This window comes from Oncorhynchus kisutch, unplaced genomic scaffold (genome assembly GCF_002021735.2).
Source record: "Oncorhynchus kisutch isolate 150728-3 unplaced genomic scaffold, Okis_V2 scaffold3927, whole genome shotgun sequence".
Taxonomy (NCBI): domain Eukaryota; kingdom Metazoa; phylum Chordata; class Actinopteri; order Salmoniformes; family Salmonidae; genus Oncorhynchus; species Oncorhynchus kisutch.
Window position 1 is genome coordinate 183,780 of NW_022265872.1, and position 18,659 is coordinate 202,438.

An 18,659-nucleotide genomic window follows, 5' to 3' on the forward strand; every position below is an offset into this window, starting at 1 on the left:
ACAAATTCTTATTTACAATGACGGCCTACCCCGGGCAAACCCTCCCCTAACCCAGAGGACGCTGGGCTAACTGTGCATCGCCCTATGGGACTCCCGATCACGGCCGGTTGTGATACATCCCGGGATCAAAGCAGGGTCTGTAGTGATGCCTCTAACACTGAGATGCAGTGCCCTAGACCGCTGCGTCACTTGGGAGCCACATATTTAACCCATTGTGATTGATATTTTGACCATTCAAACCTAAACTATACTTTGGACTTTGTTGTTTCACAGTTTAGTTGTATTCTTTATTACAATCAGACAGGTTAACACACACATTACAGTAGGTCTTCACTTTGGTCACTGTCCTCCTTTGCCCTGCCTTGAACAGTCAGTGGCATTGTCCATGATGTAGTGTCAATTGTTCTGGATGCATCCCAACAGTCTAAAGATGCTTTCTCTCCTCGTCTTTTCTCCTTCACCTACAGACAAGTGAAAGCAAGATGGCGAAGGGAAGGCATCCTACAGAGGCACCTGTCTGTGCCCCAATGCACCCTATTCCCTAATATAGTGCACTACTTTTAACCAGGTCCCATCAAAAGTAGTGCCTTATCTAGGGGATAGGGCACTATTTGGGACACAGACCCTGTTTTCCACCAATTTTATCAGATCAACGTTATCAAAGGAAAGGAGACAAGGAGAGGAAGCGACTTTAGACTATTGAGACGCGCCACTACTGTTGTTGGTTGTCGTCACATCCCCACCAGCCTGTTGCACGTGACCTTTGACCCTGAGTTTGTCACTTCCTCTTCGGCGGTAGCCCTCCTCTGACTGGCTAGAGAGCGGCAGTGGAGGTGGACGTGGAGGGGGTGGATGAAGGTGAGGAGGGTCAGACCCACGTTCACCTGGAGGAGAGGAGGGAAGAAGAACACACAGATTGAGCCCCCCTTGTGCAGAGCCTGTGGTCCCAAAACATCCTCTCCAGTACTCCAGCCATTCTACTTACTTAATGTATTACAGTTCTAGCACATCTGATTCCATCAATCTAGTCATCACCAAGCCCCTCACTAGTTGAAACAGTTAGTTCTGGAATACACCAAATACATAGAACAACAGAGGGTACTCGAGAGGCTTGGTAAACACTCAAAGGTATATAACCCTAGTTTATTACACAGGTATGAGGCCCCTACTGTTTTCTGTAGGATAAAGAATTTGACTGACTGACTCACATAGATAGGGTTCACCGTGGCGATGAACAGGAAGTGACAGAACTGCATGACAGCCACCCAGACCAGGTGCCACAGGAAGAACCAGGACAGGACACAACTCCTAAAACTGGTAACTGAGAGAGAGAGAGAAGGAGGGGTGAAGGACAGAGAGAGAGAGAGAGAGGAGGGGGTGAAGGACAGACAGAGAGAGAGAGAGAGAGGAGGGGGGTGAAGGACAGAGAGAGAGAGAAGGAGGGGGTGAAGGACAGAGAGAGAGAGAAGGAGGGGGTGAAGGACAGAGAGAGAGAGAAGGAGGGGGTGAAGGACACAGAGAGAGAGGAAGGGAGGAGGACAGAGAGAGAGAGACAGAGGAAGGGAGGAGGACAGAGAGAGAGAGACGGAGGAAGGGAGGAGGACAGAGAGAGAGGGAAAGATGGAGGAAGGGAGTAGGACAGAGAGAGAGGAAGGGAGGAGGACAGAGAGAGAGAGGAGGGGGTGAAGGACAGACAGAGAGAGAGAGAGAGAGAGATGGAGGAAGGGAGGAGGACAGAGAGAGAGGGAGAGATGGAGGAAGGGAGGAGGACAGAGAGAGAGGGAGGGAGGAGGACAGAGAGAGAGGAAGGGAGGAGGACAGAGAGAGAGGAAGGGAGGAGGACAGAGAGAGAGGAAGGGAGGAGGACAGAGAGAGAGGGAGGGAGGAGGACAGAGAGAGAGGGAGGGAGGAGGACAGAGACTGGGTGTTGGTTGGGGCAATATTCTATGATGCTTGTGTGGCTGTATGAGGTGTCTGTGAGTGAATGACGTTGCTCACTTTCTCAGTGCTTTTTAGTAACTTTTACAATATGTAGGACTATTTCATGCCAATAAAGCCCTTTATATTTAATTGAATTGACTGGGATGACCAGGTTTCTTACCTCTCTCGGGCTGATCGGGTCTGGAAGGTCCTGCTTTGTCCTGCAACTGCAGCGGGGCACTCTCAACCTTCTGTAACACAGCATTCTTCTGATATTTGGCATTCACATCTCCTTTTCTCTCTCCTCCTCCTCCGTCCTTTTCTCCCCTCTCTCCCCCTCTCTCCCAACGCCGGCCACCGCAGCTCACCCTGTCACAAAGAGCTGAGTCAGAGTCACCGCTTTAAAATCATGGCGGCGACAGTCCTGCTTGGCTTCCATAGTGGTTGGTCACCATGGTGACTGTTAGTCTGGTTGTGGGGTGTGGAGGTGCATCGTGTGAGTCATAGTTCTTCTGACCCGTAAGCATATCTGTCGGGGAGTGGGTAGGGGATGTGGGTCTTGGGCATGAGGAAGAACGTCCGGAAGACGTGGATGACGCTGCAGACGGAGAGAACGAGGAAGGAGGAGTGGAAAGAGACCCCTCTTTCATACAAAAACTTCAGAGATAGAGAGAGAGGGAGAGAGAGGAAGAGGGAGAGAGAGGAAGAGGGAGGGAGAGAAAGAGGGAGAGAGAGGAAGAGAAAGAGAGAGGAAGAGGGAGAGAGAGAAAGAGGGAGAGAGAGGAAGAGGGAGAGAGAGGAAGAGGGAGAGAGAGGAAGAGGGAGAGAGAGGAAGAGGGAGAGAGAGGAAGAGGGAGAGAGAGGAAGAGGGAGAGAGAGGAAGAGGGAGAGAGAGGAAGAGGGAGAGAGGAAGAGGGAGAGAGAGGAAGAGGGAGAGAGGAAGAGGGAGAGAGAGGAAGAGGGAGAGAGAGGAAGAGAAAGAGAGAGGAAGAGAAAGAGAGAGGAAGAGAAAGAGAGAGGAAGAGGGAGAGAGAGGAAGAGGGAGAGAGAGAAAGAGGGAGAGAGAGGAAGAGAGAGAGAAAGAGGGAGAGAGAGGAAGAGGGAGAGAGAGGAAGAGAAAGAGAGAGGAAGAGGGAGAGGTTATATACAGCATGTATGAATCCTTACTTCACCGCTTTTGATTATCAGTGATTACTTAAATCATTAATGTTTTTGCCTGAGCTAAATTTGCATCTGTCACAATGGAATAAAGCAGTCAGTCAAAGGTCAGATTAAGGAGAAGCAAATCATTAATGACCGTTTGGATTCATGTTTCATCTAGAGATGCTACATTTGAGTTGTTGTAGTCCCTTCTGAAAACAGCAGGTGCTGACTGTGCAACAGTTCAAGCACCAGAATGCTGTCCCAAATTGAGGAATATTCAGGAAGTCAGAAGGTTTTCAACAGTATAAACCTTCATTAAACATGTCCCACATCAAGGAATATTCAGGAAGTCAGGAGGTTTTCAACAGTATAAACCCTCATTAAACCTGTCCCAAATTGAGGAATATTCAGGAAGTCAGAAGGTTTTAAACAGTTCAGACCCTCATTAAATCTGTCCCACAATGGCTTCCAACACTCCAACACTCTACTCAGCAAACTGGATGCAGTCTATCACAGTGCCATCCGTTTTGTCACTAAAGCACCTTATACCACCCACCACTGCGACTTGTATGCTCTAGTCGGCTGGCCCTCGCTACATATTCGTCGCCAGACCCACTGGCTCCAGGTCATCTACAAGTCCATGCTAGGTAAAGCTCCGCCTTATCTCAGCTCACTGGTCACGATGGCAACACCCATCCGTAGCACGCGCTCCAGCAGGTGTATCTCACTGATCATCCCTAAAGCCAACACCTCATTTGGCCGCCTTTCGTTCCAGTACTCTGCTGCCTGTGACTGGAACGAATTGCAAAAATCGCTGAAGTTGGAGACTTTCATCTCCCTCACCAACTTCAAACATCAGCTATCTGAGCAGCTAACCGATCGCTGCAGCTGTACATAGTCTATTGGTAAATAGCCCACCCTTTTTCACCTACCTCATCCCCATACTGTATTTATTTATTTACTTTTCTGCTCTTTTGCACACCAATATCTCTACCTGTACATGACCATCTGATCATTCATCACTCCAGTGTTAATCTGCAAAATTGTAATTATTTGCCTACCTCCTCATGCCTTTTGCACACATTGTATATAGACTCCCCCTTTGTTTTCTACTGTGTTATTGACTTGTTAATTGTTTACTCCATGTGTAACTCTGTGTTGTATGCTCACACTGCTATGCTTTATCTTGGCCAGGTCGCAGTTGCAAATGAGAACTTGTTCTCAACTAGCCTACCTGGTTAAATAAAGGTGTTCTCAACTAGCCTACCTGGTTAAATAAAGGTGAAATAAAAAAATTAAAAATTCAAAAACAATGAGGAATATTCAGGAAGTCAGGAGGTTTTCAACAGTATAAACCCTCAGTAAACCTGTCCCACATTGAAGAATAGTCATAAGGAAACCTGTCCCACATTGAGGAATTTTCAGGAAGTCAGGAGGTTTTCAACACTATAAACCCTCAGTAAACCTGTCCCACATTGAAGAATAGTCATAAGGAAACCTGTCCCACATTGAGGAATAGTCATAAGGAAACCTGTCCCACATTGAGGAATAGTCATAAGGAAGATGCTGTGTTACCTTGATGATGAGGAAGACAGCGGCGGAGGAGTCAAAGGCCCCGGCGTAGACCGATATGACCGTGGAACGGTGGCTGTCGAACAGGTTCCCCACCTTAAGAAGACAGAGGTACAGAGATGACCTCTAGTTTACCATCTGTTGACCAAATGCATGTCATGACATGGAGATGACAGACTGTAGCTTTGAAAGAGACCAACCTGAGCATTGGTGGTGTAGAACAACATTCCAGATGTGATCAGGCACGAGATGGCAGGAAACAGCAACGCTGACTGCTCTGTGTGTGTGAGAGAGAAGAGGGGGGGGGGGGGGGGGACAAAGCAATAATTCCTCAATAAAAAAATTAAACGTAAATTAAAGACCGAAGGTCAAGACACGCTAACCGACATTTCATTATGTTATAAAAGTACCTGGACTGGAGACAGTTATCAACAAGGTCCCCGTGGTGTACAGACATCTAGAAAAGAAGACGCAGGCAGGGAGGGAGGGTATGAGCATAGGTAGTTTTGTGATGGTTTGGTGTCATGATAACATTGATTTAGAGATACAGTGCTTTTGGTTAGTATTCAGACCCCTTGACTAACCACACAGCCTTATTCTAAAAATATATATATTTTAAATCCTCAGCAATCTACACACAATACCCCATAATGATGAAGTGAAAACAGTTTTTAGAAATAAAATAAATACCTTATTTGCATAAGTATTCAGACGCTTTGCTACGAGACTCGAAATTGAGCCCAGGTGTATCCTGTTTCCATTTATCATCCTTGAGATGTTTCTTCAACGTGATTGGTGTCCACCTGTGGTAAATTCAATTGACTGGACATGATTTGGAAAGGCACACACCTGTCTATATGGTCCCAGAGTTGACAGGTCATGTCAGAGCAAAAACCAAGCAATGACGTCGAATGAATTGTCTGTAGAGCTCCGAGACAGGATTATGTCAAGGCACAGATCTGTGGAAGGGTACAAAGAAATTCTGCAGCATTAAAGTCCCCAAGAACACATTGGCCATCATTCTTAAATGGAAGAAGTTTGGAACCACCAAGACTCTTCCTAGAGTTGGCCGCCCGGGCCAAACTGAGTAATCAGGGGAGAAGGGCCTTGGTCAGGGAGGTGACCAAGAACCCAATGGTCACTCTGACAGAGCTCCAGAGTTCCTCTGTGAAGATGGGAGAACCTTTCAGAAGGACAACCATCTCTGTAGCACTCCACCAATTAGGCCTTTATGGCAGAGTGGCCAGACGGAAACCACTCCACAGTAAAAGGCACATGACAGCCCGCTTGGAGTTTGCCAAAAGGCACCTAAAGACTCTCAGACCATGAGAAACCAAATGTTGGCCTGAATGCCAAGCGTCACATCTGTACGAAACCTGGCACCATCCCTACAGTGAAGCATGGTGGTGGCAGCATCATGCTGTGGGGATGTTTTTCAGCGGAAGGGACTGGGAGACTAGTCAGGATTGAGGGAAACCTGAACGGAGCAAAGTACAGAGATCCTTGATGAAAACCTGCTCCAGAGTGCTCAGGACCTCAGACTGGGGTGAAGGTTCACCTTCCAACAGGACGATGACCCTAAGCACACAGCCAAGACAACGCAGGAGTGGCTTCGGGACAAGTCTCAATGTCATGAAGTGGCCCACACATGAATCTGATCGAAAATGTCTGAAGAGACCTGAAAAAACCTGTGCCGCAATGCTCCCCATCCATCCTGACAAAGCTTGAGGATCTGCAGAGAAGAATGGGAGAAACTCCCCAAATACAGGTGTGCCAAGCTTGTAGCGACATACCAAAGAAGACTCAATGCTGTAATCGCTGCCAAAGGTGCTTCAACAAAGTACATGAGTAAAAGGTCTGAATACCTATGTAAATGTGTTATCAGTTTTTTATTTTGAATAGATTAGCAAACATTTCCAAAAAACTGTTTTTGCTTTGTCATTATGGGGTATTGTGTGCAGATTGATGAGTGGGGAAAACAATGTAATACATTTTTTGAGTAAGTCTGTAACGTAACAAAATGTGGAAAATACCATCACCATTGTCATCATGTAAACAGCCCATCTATCTACCTCATCCCCAATCAGTATTTATTTATTTATCTTGCTCCTTTGCACCCCGGTATCTCTACCTGCACATTCATCTTCTATACATCTACCATTCCAGTGTTTAATTGCTATATTGTTATTACTTCGCCACCATGGACTATTTATTGCCTCAACTCCCTTATCGTACCTCATTTGCACTCACTGTACATAGACTTTTTGTTTTCTTTTGTTCTACTGTATTATTGACTGTATGTTTGTTTACTCCATGTGTAACTCTGTGTTGTTGTATGTGTCGAATTGCTATGCTTTATCTTGGCCAGGTCGCAGTTACAAATGAGAACTTGTTCTCAACTAGCCTACCTGGTTAAATAAAGGTGTTCTCAACTAGCCTACCTGGTTAAATAAAGGTGAAATTAAAAATTTAACAATTAAATAAAATCATTGTCAGCGGAAAACATCTATAAACACACTGTCTGTATCTGAAATGACAACCTGTAATGGGAAATTATTGGAGAAATGATTTTCTTGTATTTCATTTTCTGTTGATATGGATTGATATGTAATAAACATGATTGTATGTGTGGCAAGATGCAGACAGATGCTTTCCTTTGGGGAGAGAAACAGGTGTTAACCATGTTTAATTAACCCTGTTAGTCTATACTTATCAGTTGGAACTAAGTACTGACCCACTGGACAAAAAGTGGTTGAATCCATGTTGTTTCCACATCATTTCAAGCCAAACCATCTACGTAATTGACGTTGACGTCTACGTAATCAACGTGGAAAACGAATTGGATTTGACAGGTCATATATTGTCACCCCAAACGTTTTACTTAAATCCAACGACGTGGTGATTGTTTTGGTTTGTTGTTTTTTTTAGCGTTGAATTCACGTCAGTTGACAACTCAACCAAATGTAAACGAAAACTAGACGTTGAACTGACGTCTGTGCCCAGTGGGGACGTCCCAACCTTTGACCTGTTGAACTGACGTCTGTGCCCAGAGGGGACGTCCCAACCTTTGACCTGTTGACCTGACGTCTGTGCCCAGTGGGGACGTCCCAACCTTTGACCTGTTGACCTGACGTCTGTGCCCAGTGGGGACGTCCCAACCTTTGACCAGTTGACCTGACGTCTGTGCCCAGTGGGGACGTCCCAACCTTTGACCTGTTGAGCTGACGTCTGTGCCCAGTGGGGACGTCCCAACCTTTGACCTGTTTAGCTGCCGGTATAAATGTCTGCTGGTGTTGAATGTGGTTCAGGTTTGGAACCAGACACACTGTGTCTCTGTGACACTGTGATTCTGTAGCAGCTGATGATGAGAATTCCTACAAGTCTCTCAGGCTGGTGTTTCCAGAATCTTCTGTGACAATGTGATTAACATTAGAAATGTTCTCTGCTTCTGTTCTGGAGGTTCTCCCTGAACTCTTGGAATAAACCGGATAGATTTTTGATCGATTTTTAATATAACTGCTCTCCTTTTGGTTCACCTGGAAATTCATTTCACACCCTGTCCCAGTGCACTACTTTAGACCGGGGTCAAAAGTAGGACACTAATAGGGAATAGGGTGCACTACTTTAGACCGGGGCTCATAGTGTAGGGCTCTGGTCAACAGTAGGACACTAATAGGGAATAGGGTGCACTACTTTAGACCGGGGCTCATAGTGTAGGGCTCTGGTCAACAGTAGGACACTAATAGGGAATAGGGTGCACTACTTTAGACCGGGGCTCATAGTGTAGGGCTCTGGTCAACAGTAGGACACTAATAGGGAATGGGGTGCACTACTTTAGACCGGGGCTCATAGTGTAGGGCTCTGGTCAACAGTAGGACACTAATAGGGAATGGGGTGCACTATTTTAGACCGGGGCTCATAGTGTAGGGCTCTGGTCAACAGTAGGACACTAATAGGGAATGGGGTGCACTACTTTAGACCGGGGCTCATAGTGTAGGTCTCTGGTCAACAGTAGGACACTAATAGGGAATAGGGTGCACTACTTTAGACCGGGGCTCATAGTGTAGGGCTCTGGTCAACAGTAGGACACTAATAGGGAATGGGGTGCTATTTCAGACAAAGTCATTGTTGCAAAAACGACACTCACCAGTTAGTTGACCCCCAAAAATAAATGTTGGGCATCAATACATTTTTTTCACAATAATAAAACATTCTCACGTGGCCAGGAGCCTGGTCGCCATGGTGCCGAAGCAGTCAAACAGGAAGCCCAGAGGGAAACGCAGGAAGTTCGTGGAGAAGGAGGCGACGGTGAAGACCAGAGAGAACTGTTCATCCTGGACACTACAGTCTGAGAGAGAGAGAGAGAGAGATGGCGGGATGTCGGAGAGAGAGGACTGTTCATCCTGTCTCCTGCCTACTACATTTTGAGACAGAGAGAGAGAAAGATGGAGGGCTGGGATTGGAGAGAGGGCGAGAAGGAAAGATGGATGGAGAGACCAGAGAGAACTGTTCATTCTGTCTACTCTCAGAGAGAGAGCAGGGATGGGGGAGAGAGCTTTTGCGAGCTTCAGTCGCTTTTGTGTGTGTGAGAAAGAGGTTGTGTGTGTGAGAGAGAGAAAGTGTGTGTGTGCGAGCTCATGACTCACCTGCCTGTATGATGTTATCACCGGGCCACTCCCCTGACAACGTGATAATGTCACCGGGGTCGGTGGCATTGGCAGTGATGTCACAGAGGTCACTGAAGTAGCCGTCGTTCTTAAGGATGAACACCAGCGACGCCCAGCTGTACGCTATCCCCGAGAAACACAGGTTTTCAACGAATCCCGAGGCCACCGTCAAACTGTGGCGCAGCTTGGCCCCGCCCCCACATCCCAGCATGCTTTCTGCTACCACTGCCGCTTACTTCCTGCTTCACTTCCGGGTTCCTCCTATGGGACTTTGTGTTGCTGGTCAGAGGGGTGGTGGTGAAGCTCGGTAGTAGTGGTGGTGGGTCCCTCAATTTCTGACCACAGCATTGGTGCCCCCTTTCAGCCCCAGGGGTATTTTTGGAAAGTAAGAGGAGATGAGGCGGGACTAGCTCCAAAATATGAAGTACTAAAATAAATGAGGGCAGTGAACCCCCCTGCAGCTAGTTTACCTCACACTTCACCGTGTTGATCTGCATTGACTAGAATTAGTAGAACATGAACACAAACTAGTAGACCTTGAATAGAACTACTGACAGCCTGACTGCCTGTTAGAGAACACAGGTGAGTCCGTCATGTTTACTACAACTGTGTCCCAAACGGCATACTATTCCCTATATAGTGCACTACCTTTGACCAGCCCTGGCCCTGGTAGTGCACTTCAGTAAATAGGGAATAGGGTTCCATCAAGAACTCGGCAGGATTAAAAAGCCAGTATTAACCTTAACCTTTCTTTCACTACATCTGGCACTATAGCACTAGGTTCTCACACACAGTACACACAGTACACACGCACAGAGGGCACTGCTCCTGAAACTCTGTTGCATAGTATTGCTATCTAACAGCAAATACACCGTTAACCCAGATACACTGGGCACAAAAGCAAACATACTCACAAGATGCATACTATGCACACACACACACTCTACCTGTAGAAAGGCCAACAGTGGAAGCCTCTGTTGTCTTCTCTCTCAGAACACAGTGTTCATCGTAGTTCTCTAGTCTCTATAGTACCACATAGTTCTCTCTGTCTGCTCACTGGTTCTAACTGGTTCACTGGTTCTAACTATCTCACTGGTTCTAACTGGTTCACTGGTTCTAACTGTCTCACTGGTTCTAACTGGTTCTAACTGTCTCACTGGTTCTAACTGGTTCACTGGTTCAAACTGGTTCACTTGTTCTAACTGTCTCACTGGTTCTAACTGGCTCACTGGTTCTAACTGGTTCACTGGTTCTAACTGGTTCACTGGTTCTAACTGGCTCACTGGTTCTAACTGGTTCACTGGTTCTAACTGGTTCACTGGTTCTAACTGGCTCACTGGTTCTAACTGGTTCACTGGTTCTAACTGGTTCACTGGTTCTAACTGGCTCACTGGTTCTGACTGGTTTAAATTGCTTGCCTTCCTAAAAGGCTGCCCCAACACCGATTGAAGCCAGGTTCCCAAAGTCCATGTTGTCGGCTGGAGAGAATACCTCAGTGTGTTCCATGTTGGCTGGTGTCCCAGTTGGCAGTTTTATGCGGAGTCACTGACTGAGGTTGTGTCCTGGTTGCAGCTATGTGCAGGCTGACACAGGAAAAGGCCTGACGCTTTATCAGACACATTATTGGCAGTGGCTGGAGGGAGGGGGGGGGGCTTCAGTGTGTCAATCATCCTCTACTTAGGCTCTCATTAGTTCATTGGAGTGCCTTGGCTCCTCCCAGTGGTGTGTCTGTCTGTGGCTGTACCGTCCTTATCCCCAAAGATCCTGCTCTCAGACACACATGCAGTTCCTCTGTCTGCCTTCACAACAGTCCAACCAGACCAAGGGAGTGCTGTGAGCCGTGACAAGGTCAGAGGTCGTCTCGTCTACTAGCCGCTGTCAGAACTAACAGCTAACAGGTTACAAAGGTTTACATTAGTTTAAGTTCTGTTTGTTTACCTCTAGCTCTGGTCCATATCATCTGCTTGTTTACCTCTAGCTCTGGTCCATATCATCTGCTTGTTTACCTCTAGCTCTGGTCCATATCATCTGTTTGTTTACCTCTAGCTCTGGTCCATAGCATCTGTTTGTTTACCTCTAGGTCTGGTCCATAGCATCTGTTTGTTTACACCTAGCTCTGGTCCATAGCATCTGTTTGTTTACACCTAGCTCTGGTCCATATCATCTGTTTGTTTACACCTAGCTCTGGTCCATATCATCTGTTTGTTTACACCTAGCTCTGGTCCATATCATCTGTTTGTTTACACCTAGCTCTGGTCCATATCATCTGTTTGTTTACCTCTAGCTCTGGTCCATATCATCTGTTTGTTTACCTCTAGCTCTGGTCCATATCATCTGTTTGTTTACCTCTAGCTCTGGTCCATAGCATCTGTTTGTTTACCTCTAGCTCTGGTCCATATCATCTGTTTGTTTACCTCTAGCTCTGGTCCATAGCATCTGTTTGTTTACCTCTAGCTCTGGTCCATAGCATCTGTTTGTTTACCTCTAGCTCTGGTCCATATCATCTGTTTGTTTACCTCTGGCTCTGGTCCATAGCATCTGTTTGTTTACCTCTGGCTCTGGTCCATATCATCTGTTTGTTTACACCTAGCTCTGGTCCATAGCATCTGTTTGTTTACCTCTGGCTCTGGTCCATATCATCTGTTTGTTTACCTCTGGCTCTGGTCCATCTCATCTGTTTGTTTACCTCTAGCTCTGGTCCATAGCATCTGTTTGTTTACCTCTAGCTCTGGTCCATATCATCTGTTTGTTTACCTCTGGCTCTGGTCCATAGCATCTGTTTGTTTACCTCTGGCTCTGGTCCATATCATCTGTTTGTTTACCTCTAGCTCTGGTCCATAGCATCTGTTTGTTTACCTCTAGCTCTGGTCCATATCATCTGTTTGTTTACCTCTGGCTCTGGTCCATAGCATCTGTTTGTTTACCTCTGGCTCTGGTCCATATCATCTGTTTGTTTACACCTAGCTCTGGTCCATAGCATCTGTTTGTTTACCTCTGGCTCTGGTCCATATCATCTGTTTGTTTACCTCTGGCTCTGGTCCATCTCATCTGTTTGTTTACCTCTAGCTCTGGTCCATAGCATCTGTTTGTTTACCTCTAGCTCTGGTCCATATCATCTGTTTGTTTACCTCTAGCTCTGGTCCATAGCATCTGTTTGTTTACCTCTAGCTCTGGTCCATATCATCTGTTTGTTTACCTCTAGCTCTGGTCCATAGCATCTGTTTGTTTACCTCTAGCTCTGGTCCATAGCATCTGTTTGTTTACCTCTAGCTCTGGTCCATATCATCTGTTTGTTTACCTCTGGCTCTGGTCCATAGCATCTGTTTGTTTACCTCTAGCTCTGGTCCATATCATCTGTTTGTTTACCTCTAGCTCTGTGGGTTGAGGTATGTCCTCAAAAATGGCATCATATTAACACATGAATCATTTACCACCACAATCTTCATCTCAATAATTCCCCACCTGCAAATCAAAATGTGTTTACACTCACACCCCTGACGAAACATATTACAATCAGAGTGCAGTATAACTGCAGTGTTCTGACGAAACATATTACAGTCAGAGTGCAGTATAACTGCAGTGTTCTGCCAACAACATATTACAGTCAGAGTGCAGTATAACTGCAGTGTTCTGCCAACAACATATTACAGTCAGAGTGTAGTATAACTGCAGTGTTCTGCCAACAACATATTACAGTCAGAGTGTAGTATAACTGCAGTGTTCTGCCAACAACATATTACAGTCAGAGTGTAGTATAACTGCAGTGTTCTGCCAACAACATATTACAGTCAGAGTGTAGTATAACTGCAGTGTTCTGCCAACAACATATTACAGTCAGAGTGTAGTATAACTGCAGTGTTCTGCCAACAACATATTACAGTCAGAGTGTAGTATAACTGCAGTGTTCTGCCAACAACATATTACAGTCAGAGTGTAGTATAACTGCAGTGTTCTGCCAACAACATATTACAGTCAGAGTGCAGTATAACTGCAGTGTTCTGCCAACAACATATTACAGTCAGAGTGTAGTATAACTGCAGTGTTCTGCCAACAACATATTACAGTCAGAGTGTAGTATAACTGCAGTGTTCTGCCAACAACATATTACAGTCAGAGTAATATGCAATAATGCAATAATGCAATAATTTCGCAGTGTAACTGCAGTTATCTGTAATTTCTGCCTCCAAAATACCGTTACTGCACTTATACTGCAGTTTCAAAACTGCAATCTTTTTTGTAAGGGACATAAATGCATATTGCAACAATAACAGCTGTTGATAATAGATGTCATAATCACATTTGCAGTTTTGAAAAACATTTGGTTTGAAGTAGGCTACTGTAGGCCTCGTTGAAATCCTGCAAACAGGTCTTTGGAAACATCAGTAAAGCTAAATTAGCATCATAAAGCTGCCTAATAAATATTCCCCTACATATTTATTAGTCTCATTTGGTTTACGTTCAAATTCACATTACTAGGCTACATACATAACCTACCTCGTTCTTCTCTCTGTCAAATCGAACAGAGTTGGCCTAGACGAGGGTTTGTGAGACAATGCTGTTTTTGTTCTTTAGGTAGGCCTAGGTTACAATATACAGTTGAAGTGGGAAGTTTACATACACTTAGATTTGAGTCATTATAACTTGTTTTTCAACCTCTCCACAAATGTCTTGTTAACAAACTATAGTTTTGGCAAGTCGGTTAGGACATCCACTTTTTGCATGACACAAGTAATTTTTCCAACTATTGTTTACTGTAACGAATCTCTTCTTCGTCTGAGGAAGAGTAGTCAAGATCGGACCAATATGCAGCGTGGTAAGTGTCCATGTTAATTTATTAGAACTGAACACACAAAACAAAATAACAACGTGAATGACAGAAACGAAACAGTTCTGTCAGGTGATACACACAAAACACAAAAAACTACCCACAAATCATAGTGGGAACACAGTCTACCTAAGTATGGTTCTCAATCAGAGACAACGATTGACAGCTGCCTCTGATTGGCAGCTGTCAGAGACAACAACACCCCCCCCCCACACACACACACACACATACGGCTTCGTCTGAATGTATCTATGTGCCAATAGGACACAATCTACTGTCATTACTGTATTACAGTACAGTGACACAATCACAACAAAGGTCTTGGACTCTAACTCTGTGACTCTCAGATGGAACCCTGTACAGCTGCTTCATCGTAAGTTGGTGTTGACGCAAGATGTGGCAGAGTGTTGACATACTGACACGGTTGATATTATGTAATGTTGTGTGATCTGCCATGATTTGCTCTCGTAGTTGATATAGGTGGATGGTCTTGTTTACCAACACTAGACTGACAATGGCCAGTTCTTGTTCGTGGTGAACAGACGTTGCCGTCCACCCTCAGGAGGTCGTCTGGCAGTTCTCTAGAAAATGCAACGATATGGTGTCATTGGTTAGGTTATTTTTGACATACTGTACTGTCACACGGTACACAGTAACATCACAACTGTATTACATGTACTTCACAGCACTATACCTGAGGAGCATAGACCTAATATTGTAGGACTACATTGTATTGTACTGGGATGCAGAATGATGTACAACGACTACATAGGTACAATCTAGTGTAGAAAGTTGAAGACATACCTGTTCTCCAGTCTAAAGGTCCGTATTATGGATGCTACCACGTAGAGACTCCGGTTGGGCTGGAAGCTCTGTCCAGTCTCCCTCATCGCCAGGCCATGATTTATGACACGGTCCACCAAAGTGGCCCTAATGTCGTCAGAAATATGTCTCTGTCTATTGCCTGGTCCCCTTCTTTATTCTTGTCCTCGTCGTCGTCGTCGTCGTCGTCGTCCTCCTCCTCCTCTACCTCTTCCTCTTCCTCTCGCTCTTACTGCCTCCATGTTTGCAAAGTTCTCACAAAAGAGGTGATCTTACCTGAGGTCAATATGTAGTGGTGAGGCTCAAACTAATTGGTGTTCAATTACTGTAGAAGTGTGTGTGTGTGTGTGTGTGTGTGTGTGTGTGTGTGTGTGTGTGTGTGTGTGTGTGTGTGTGTGTGTGTGTGTGTGTGTGTGTGTGTGTGTGTGTGTGTGTGTGTGTGTGTGTGTGTGTGTGTGTGTGTGTGTGTGTGTGCTGCCAATTTCAGGTATGTTTCGCATTTTGAATAGAAGTGTTTTCCCAATGATTGCAAGAGATTACATTCTTGAATGAAGTGTCTAATGTAACAAACAGTGTGTAGTGTTTTGTAAGGTGTGTTGCAGAATTCCAAACAAAGTGCAAAGCAGAACATGTGTTTGTACTTTTGGTGCCTTTGTTTAAGGGATGATTACAACAGTTAAGGTTTTGATGCTTTTGTCTGAGCATTCACTTTCAGTGTGTCAGCAATCGGCAAAAACTGTAAACAGAATATCCAGTGTTTGTTAAGAGAGAGGGTGGGGGGGGAGAGAGAGAGAGGGAGATAGATGGGGGAGGAAGGGATGATCATTGCACTCTTGATTTCTAAGAAAAGGGTTTTCATTGATACACTCAAACACAAACCACACACGTACACACATTCAGCCAATCAAGAATTAGCTGATTAGAAATCCCAGGTGTGTTTGAGAATTGCCGACCTGCGGAGAACAGACTCTCTCACACACATTATTTCTCTCTTTGTCTTCTCTCTCTCTCTCTCTCTCTCTCTCTGACTCTCTATCTCTCTCACACACATTATTTCTCTCTTTGTCTTACTCTCTCTCTCTCTCTCTCTCTGACTCTCTATCTCTCTCACACACATTATTTCTCTCTTTGTCTTACTCTCTCTCTCTCTCTCTCTCTCTCTCTCTCTCTCTGACTCTATATCTCTCTCACACACATTATTTCTCCCTTTGTCTTACTCTCTCTCTCTCTCTCTCTCTCTCTGACTCTATCTCTCTCACACACATTATTTCTCCCTTTGTCTTACTCTCTCTCTCTCTCTCTCTCTGACTCTCTATCTCTCTCACACACATTATTTCTCTCTTTGTCTTTCTCTCTCTCTCTGTCTAGCTACACTACTCAGTCTGTTGCAGGGAGGGAGTAGGTGTGCAGGGAAAGTGGTTTTACATAATTTAGGCGGGGCCACAATAGCGGGCCCTGACTGGGACATCAACGAAGCAACTGTGGTGTGCAGACAGCTGGACTGTGGTTCTGCAGTTTCAGCAACACGAGGCAGTTACTTTGGCAGAGGATCTGGATTAGTCACACAGATTTATTTTTCATGCAGAGGATCTGGATTAGTCACACAGATGTATTTTTCATGCAGAGGATCTGGATTAGTCACACAGATGTATTTTTCATGCAGAGGATCAGAGTCTGAACTGCATCGATGCCCATTCTCATACGCCGGCTTCGGAAGCTTTTCTCACGGCGAAGGCGATGCCGGTGTGGTCTGTTCAGGTAAGACTTGTTGGTTAGATGGTGTGGAGTTGTTTGTCTTTTTACTGAGTCACTCTTGTTGTACATGATGTAATAGCTTTCTGAAGTGAGGAGGAGAAGTTTCCATTGGTAGGACATTTACAGACACTTTTCAGCTTTCAGGTTCTAGCATTGTATTGATACTCAGGAAACATATTTGTTTTGTGTGTTTGACTATTTCCGTGATAGTTTGGCTCCATTAACACTCAGAGAAACTGCTCTATTGCATTAAATGATGACTAATTAATCAAATAGAAATCCTCAATTATAATGAACTGCTATTGTATTTCAAAGTCCATAAGAGGCTGTAGGCCCTTCATCTTTGAAATAGAATAACAATAAACCTCATAAACAGGGCAGGTATCTATTTGTGTTGCTCTGTGAGGGAGGGTGTTATTAATCACTTCCACTTACTTCCACATTGATGATGTCATCACATCTAAATGAGGAAGGTCATTAGATGTTCCATCCTCTTCTCCAGATCTCCTGGTCCAGCCTGATATCTCCCTGAATGCCTCAACAAAAGGGGTGTCCAGGGGCTACCCGGGGCCCGAGCTGTTATGGGGCCACAGCTTCACCATGTCCTGCTCCACTCAGCCACAGTACCCAGGAGGCTCCTTCCTCCTCACGTTCACCGGCTCCAACAGAACCCAGATCCAGCCAGCTGTCATCCTCTTCCCTGCTGCAGATGACTCCCACCAAGGAAACTACAGCTGTGTTTATAAGAATGATGTTTTCTCTCATAACTTCTCCTCTGAGAGTGAGCTCCTCTCTCACTTTAACTGACAGACTCTGATTCACAGATGGTTCTGATGCTAATCACTAGGATGCCAACCAATACGTGTCTCTGTTCCAGGCTCTCCTCTGCTAGCTGTCATCATCAGACTGGTCATAGTGCTGCTGACCACCACAGCTACGTTTCTGCTCTGCAAGTCAAGAGGCAGGTAAACAAAAGATTTATGCATAGAGGTTGAATACGAACTAGTTGGGAGATGGACTGTCATGGTGTGTGTGTGTGTGTGTGTGTGTGTGTGTGTGTGTGTGTGTGTGTGTGTGTGTGTGTGTGTGTGTGTGTGTGTGTGTGTGTGTGTGTGTGTGTGTGTGTGCGTGCATTTGTGCGTGCTTGTGTGTGTGTGTGTGTGTGTGTTTATTGAGATCCCTTTCGGTAAACAGTAGTCTCCTGGTGCTGTCTCTTTAGGTCAGTAGGTGTCAACAGAGAGCTGGATAGCGGTGCGTGGAGGGGTTGCCCCTGCATCCCAGGAGGGAGGGCTGCTGGCAGAGAGAGGGGAGAACAGCCCAGAGGACAGGAGGAAGAGGACGAGCAGGAGGCAAGTCTTTGAACACACTGCCCAAGATCAGGTTACACACACACACATCTTCAGAATAAGCTACTTAAGATATAGGTCATTTCCACTGACTAATTTCTGAGTAATTTCCACAAAATGAGGAAATGGACATGAGTCGGGGTGGGGGGGGGGGGGGATGGTGCATTTCTAACCTTTTAATATCTCTCCAGTTTGTCCACACATTGAATAATCAATGTAAAGATATAGGTCATTTCCACAGTTCTGAGTACAGTATGTCCTGAGTCATTTCCTGTATATAAAACCCTGATACTAGCTGGGACTGGTGGGGGTGTGAGAAAGAAAGGTGGAGTAGAGAAAATGTATATGATGGAGAAAAAAATGAGACGTGATTTTAATTTCATATTTTGGCAACTTTCTCATCGATATTTACTCATAACTCTTTTCTTGAATTACAAATTTGTACACATGTTGCAGTTTAGTGCTGCTTTTCATAATTAATGTATCCTATATCCCATAACCTGTGTTTTACGAATTTATGGTTGTGTCACAAAGGTCACCCTATTTTGACCAGTGCCCTATAGTGCAGTATGTATGGAAAGTGCACTAAATAAAAAATGGATTGATGTA

The 18,659-nt window shown here is 45.2% G+C and overlaps 1 protein-coding gene across 1 annotated transcript; it reads right to left on the minus strand.

Annotated features, from left to right (window-relative positions):
- Window positions 1-235: 235 nt before the first annotated feature.
- Window positions 236-10,902, minus strand: LOC109881461 (solute carrier family 43 member 3-like). Its single transcript, XM_031821227.1, has 10 exons — window positions 10,250-10,902; window positions 9,282-9,659; window positions 8,854-8,983; window positions 5,046-5,092; window positions 4,836-4,912; window positions 4,639-4,731; window positions 2,438-2,577; window positions 2,102-2,289; window positions 1,209-1,321; window positions 236-884 (listed from the first exon to the last, which is right to left on the minus strand). The coding sequence occupies exons 2-10, from the start codon at window positions 9,511-9,513 to the stop codon at window positions 732-734; spliced, it is 1,173 nt and encodes a 390-aa protein (XP_031677087.1). The 5' UTR covers window positions 9,514-9,659; window positions 10,250-10,902; the 3' UTR covers window positions 236-731.
- Window positions 10,903-18,659: the final 7,757 nt, after the last annotated feature.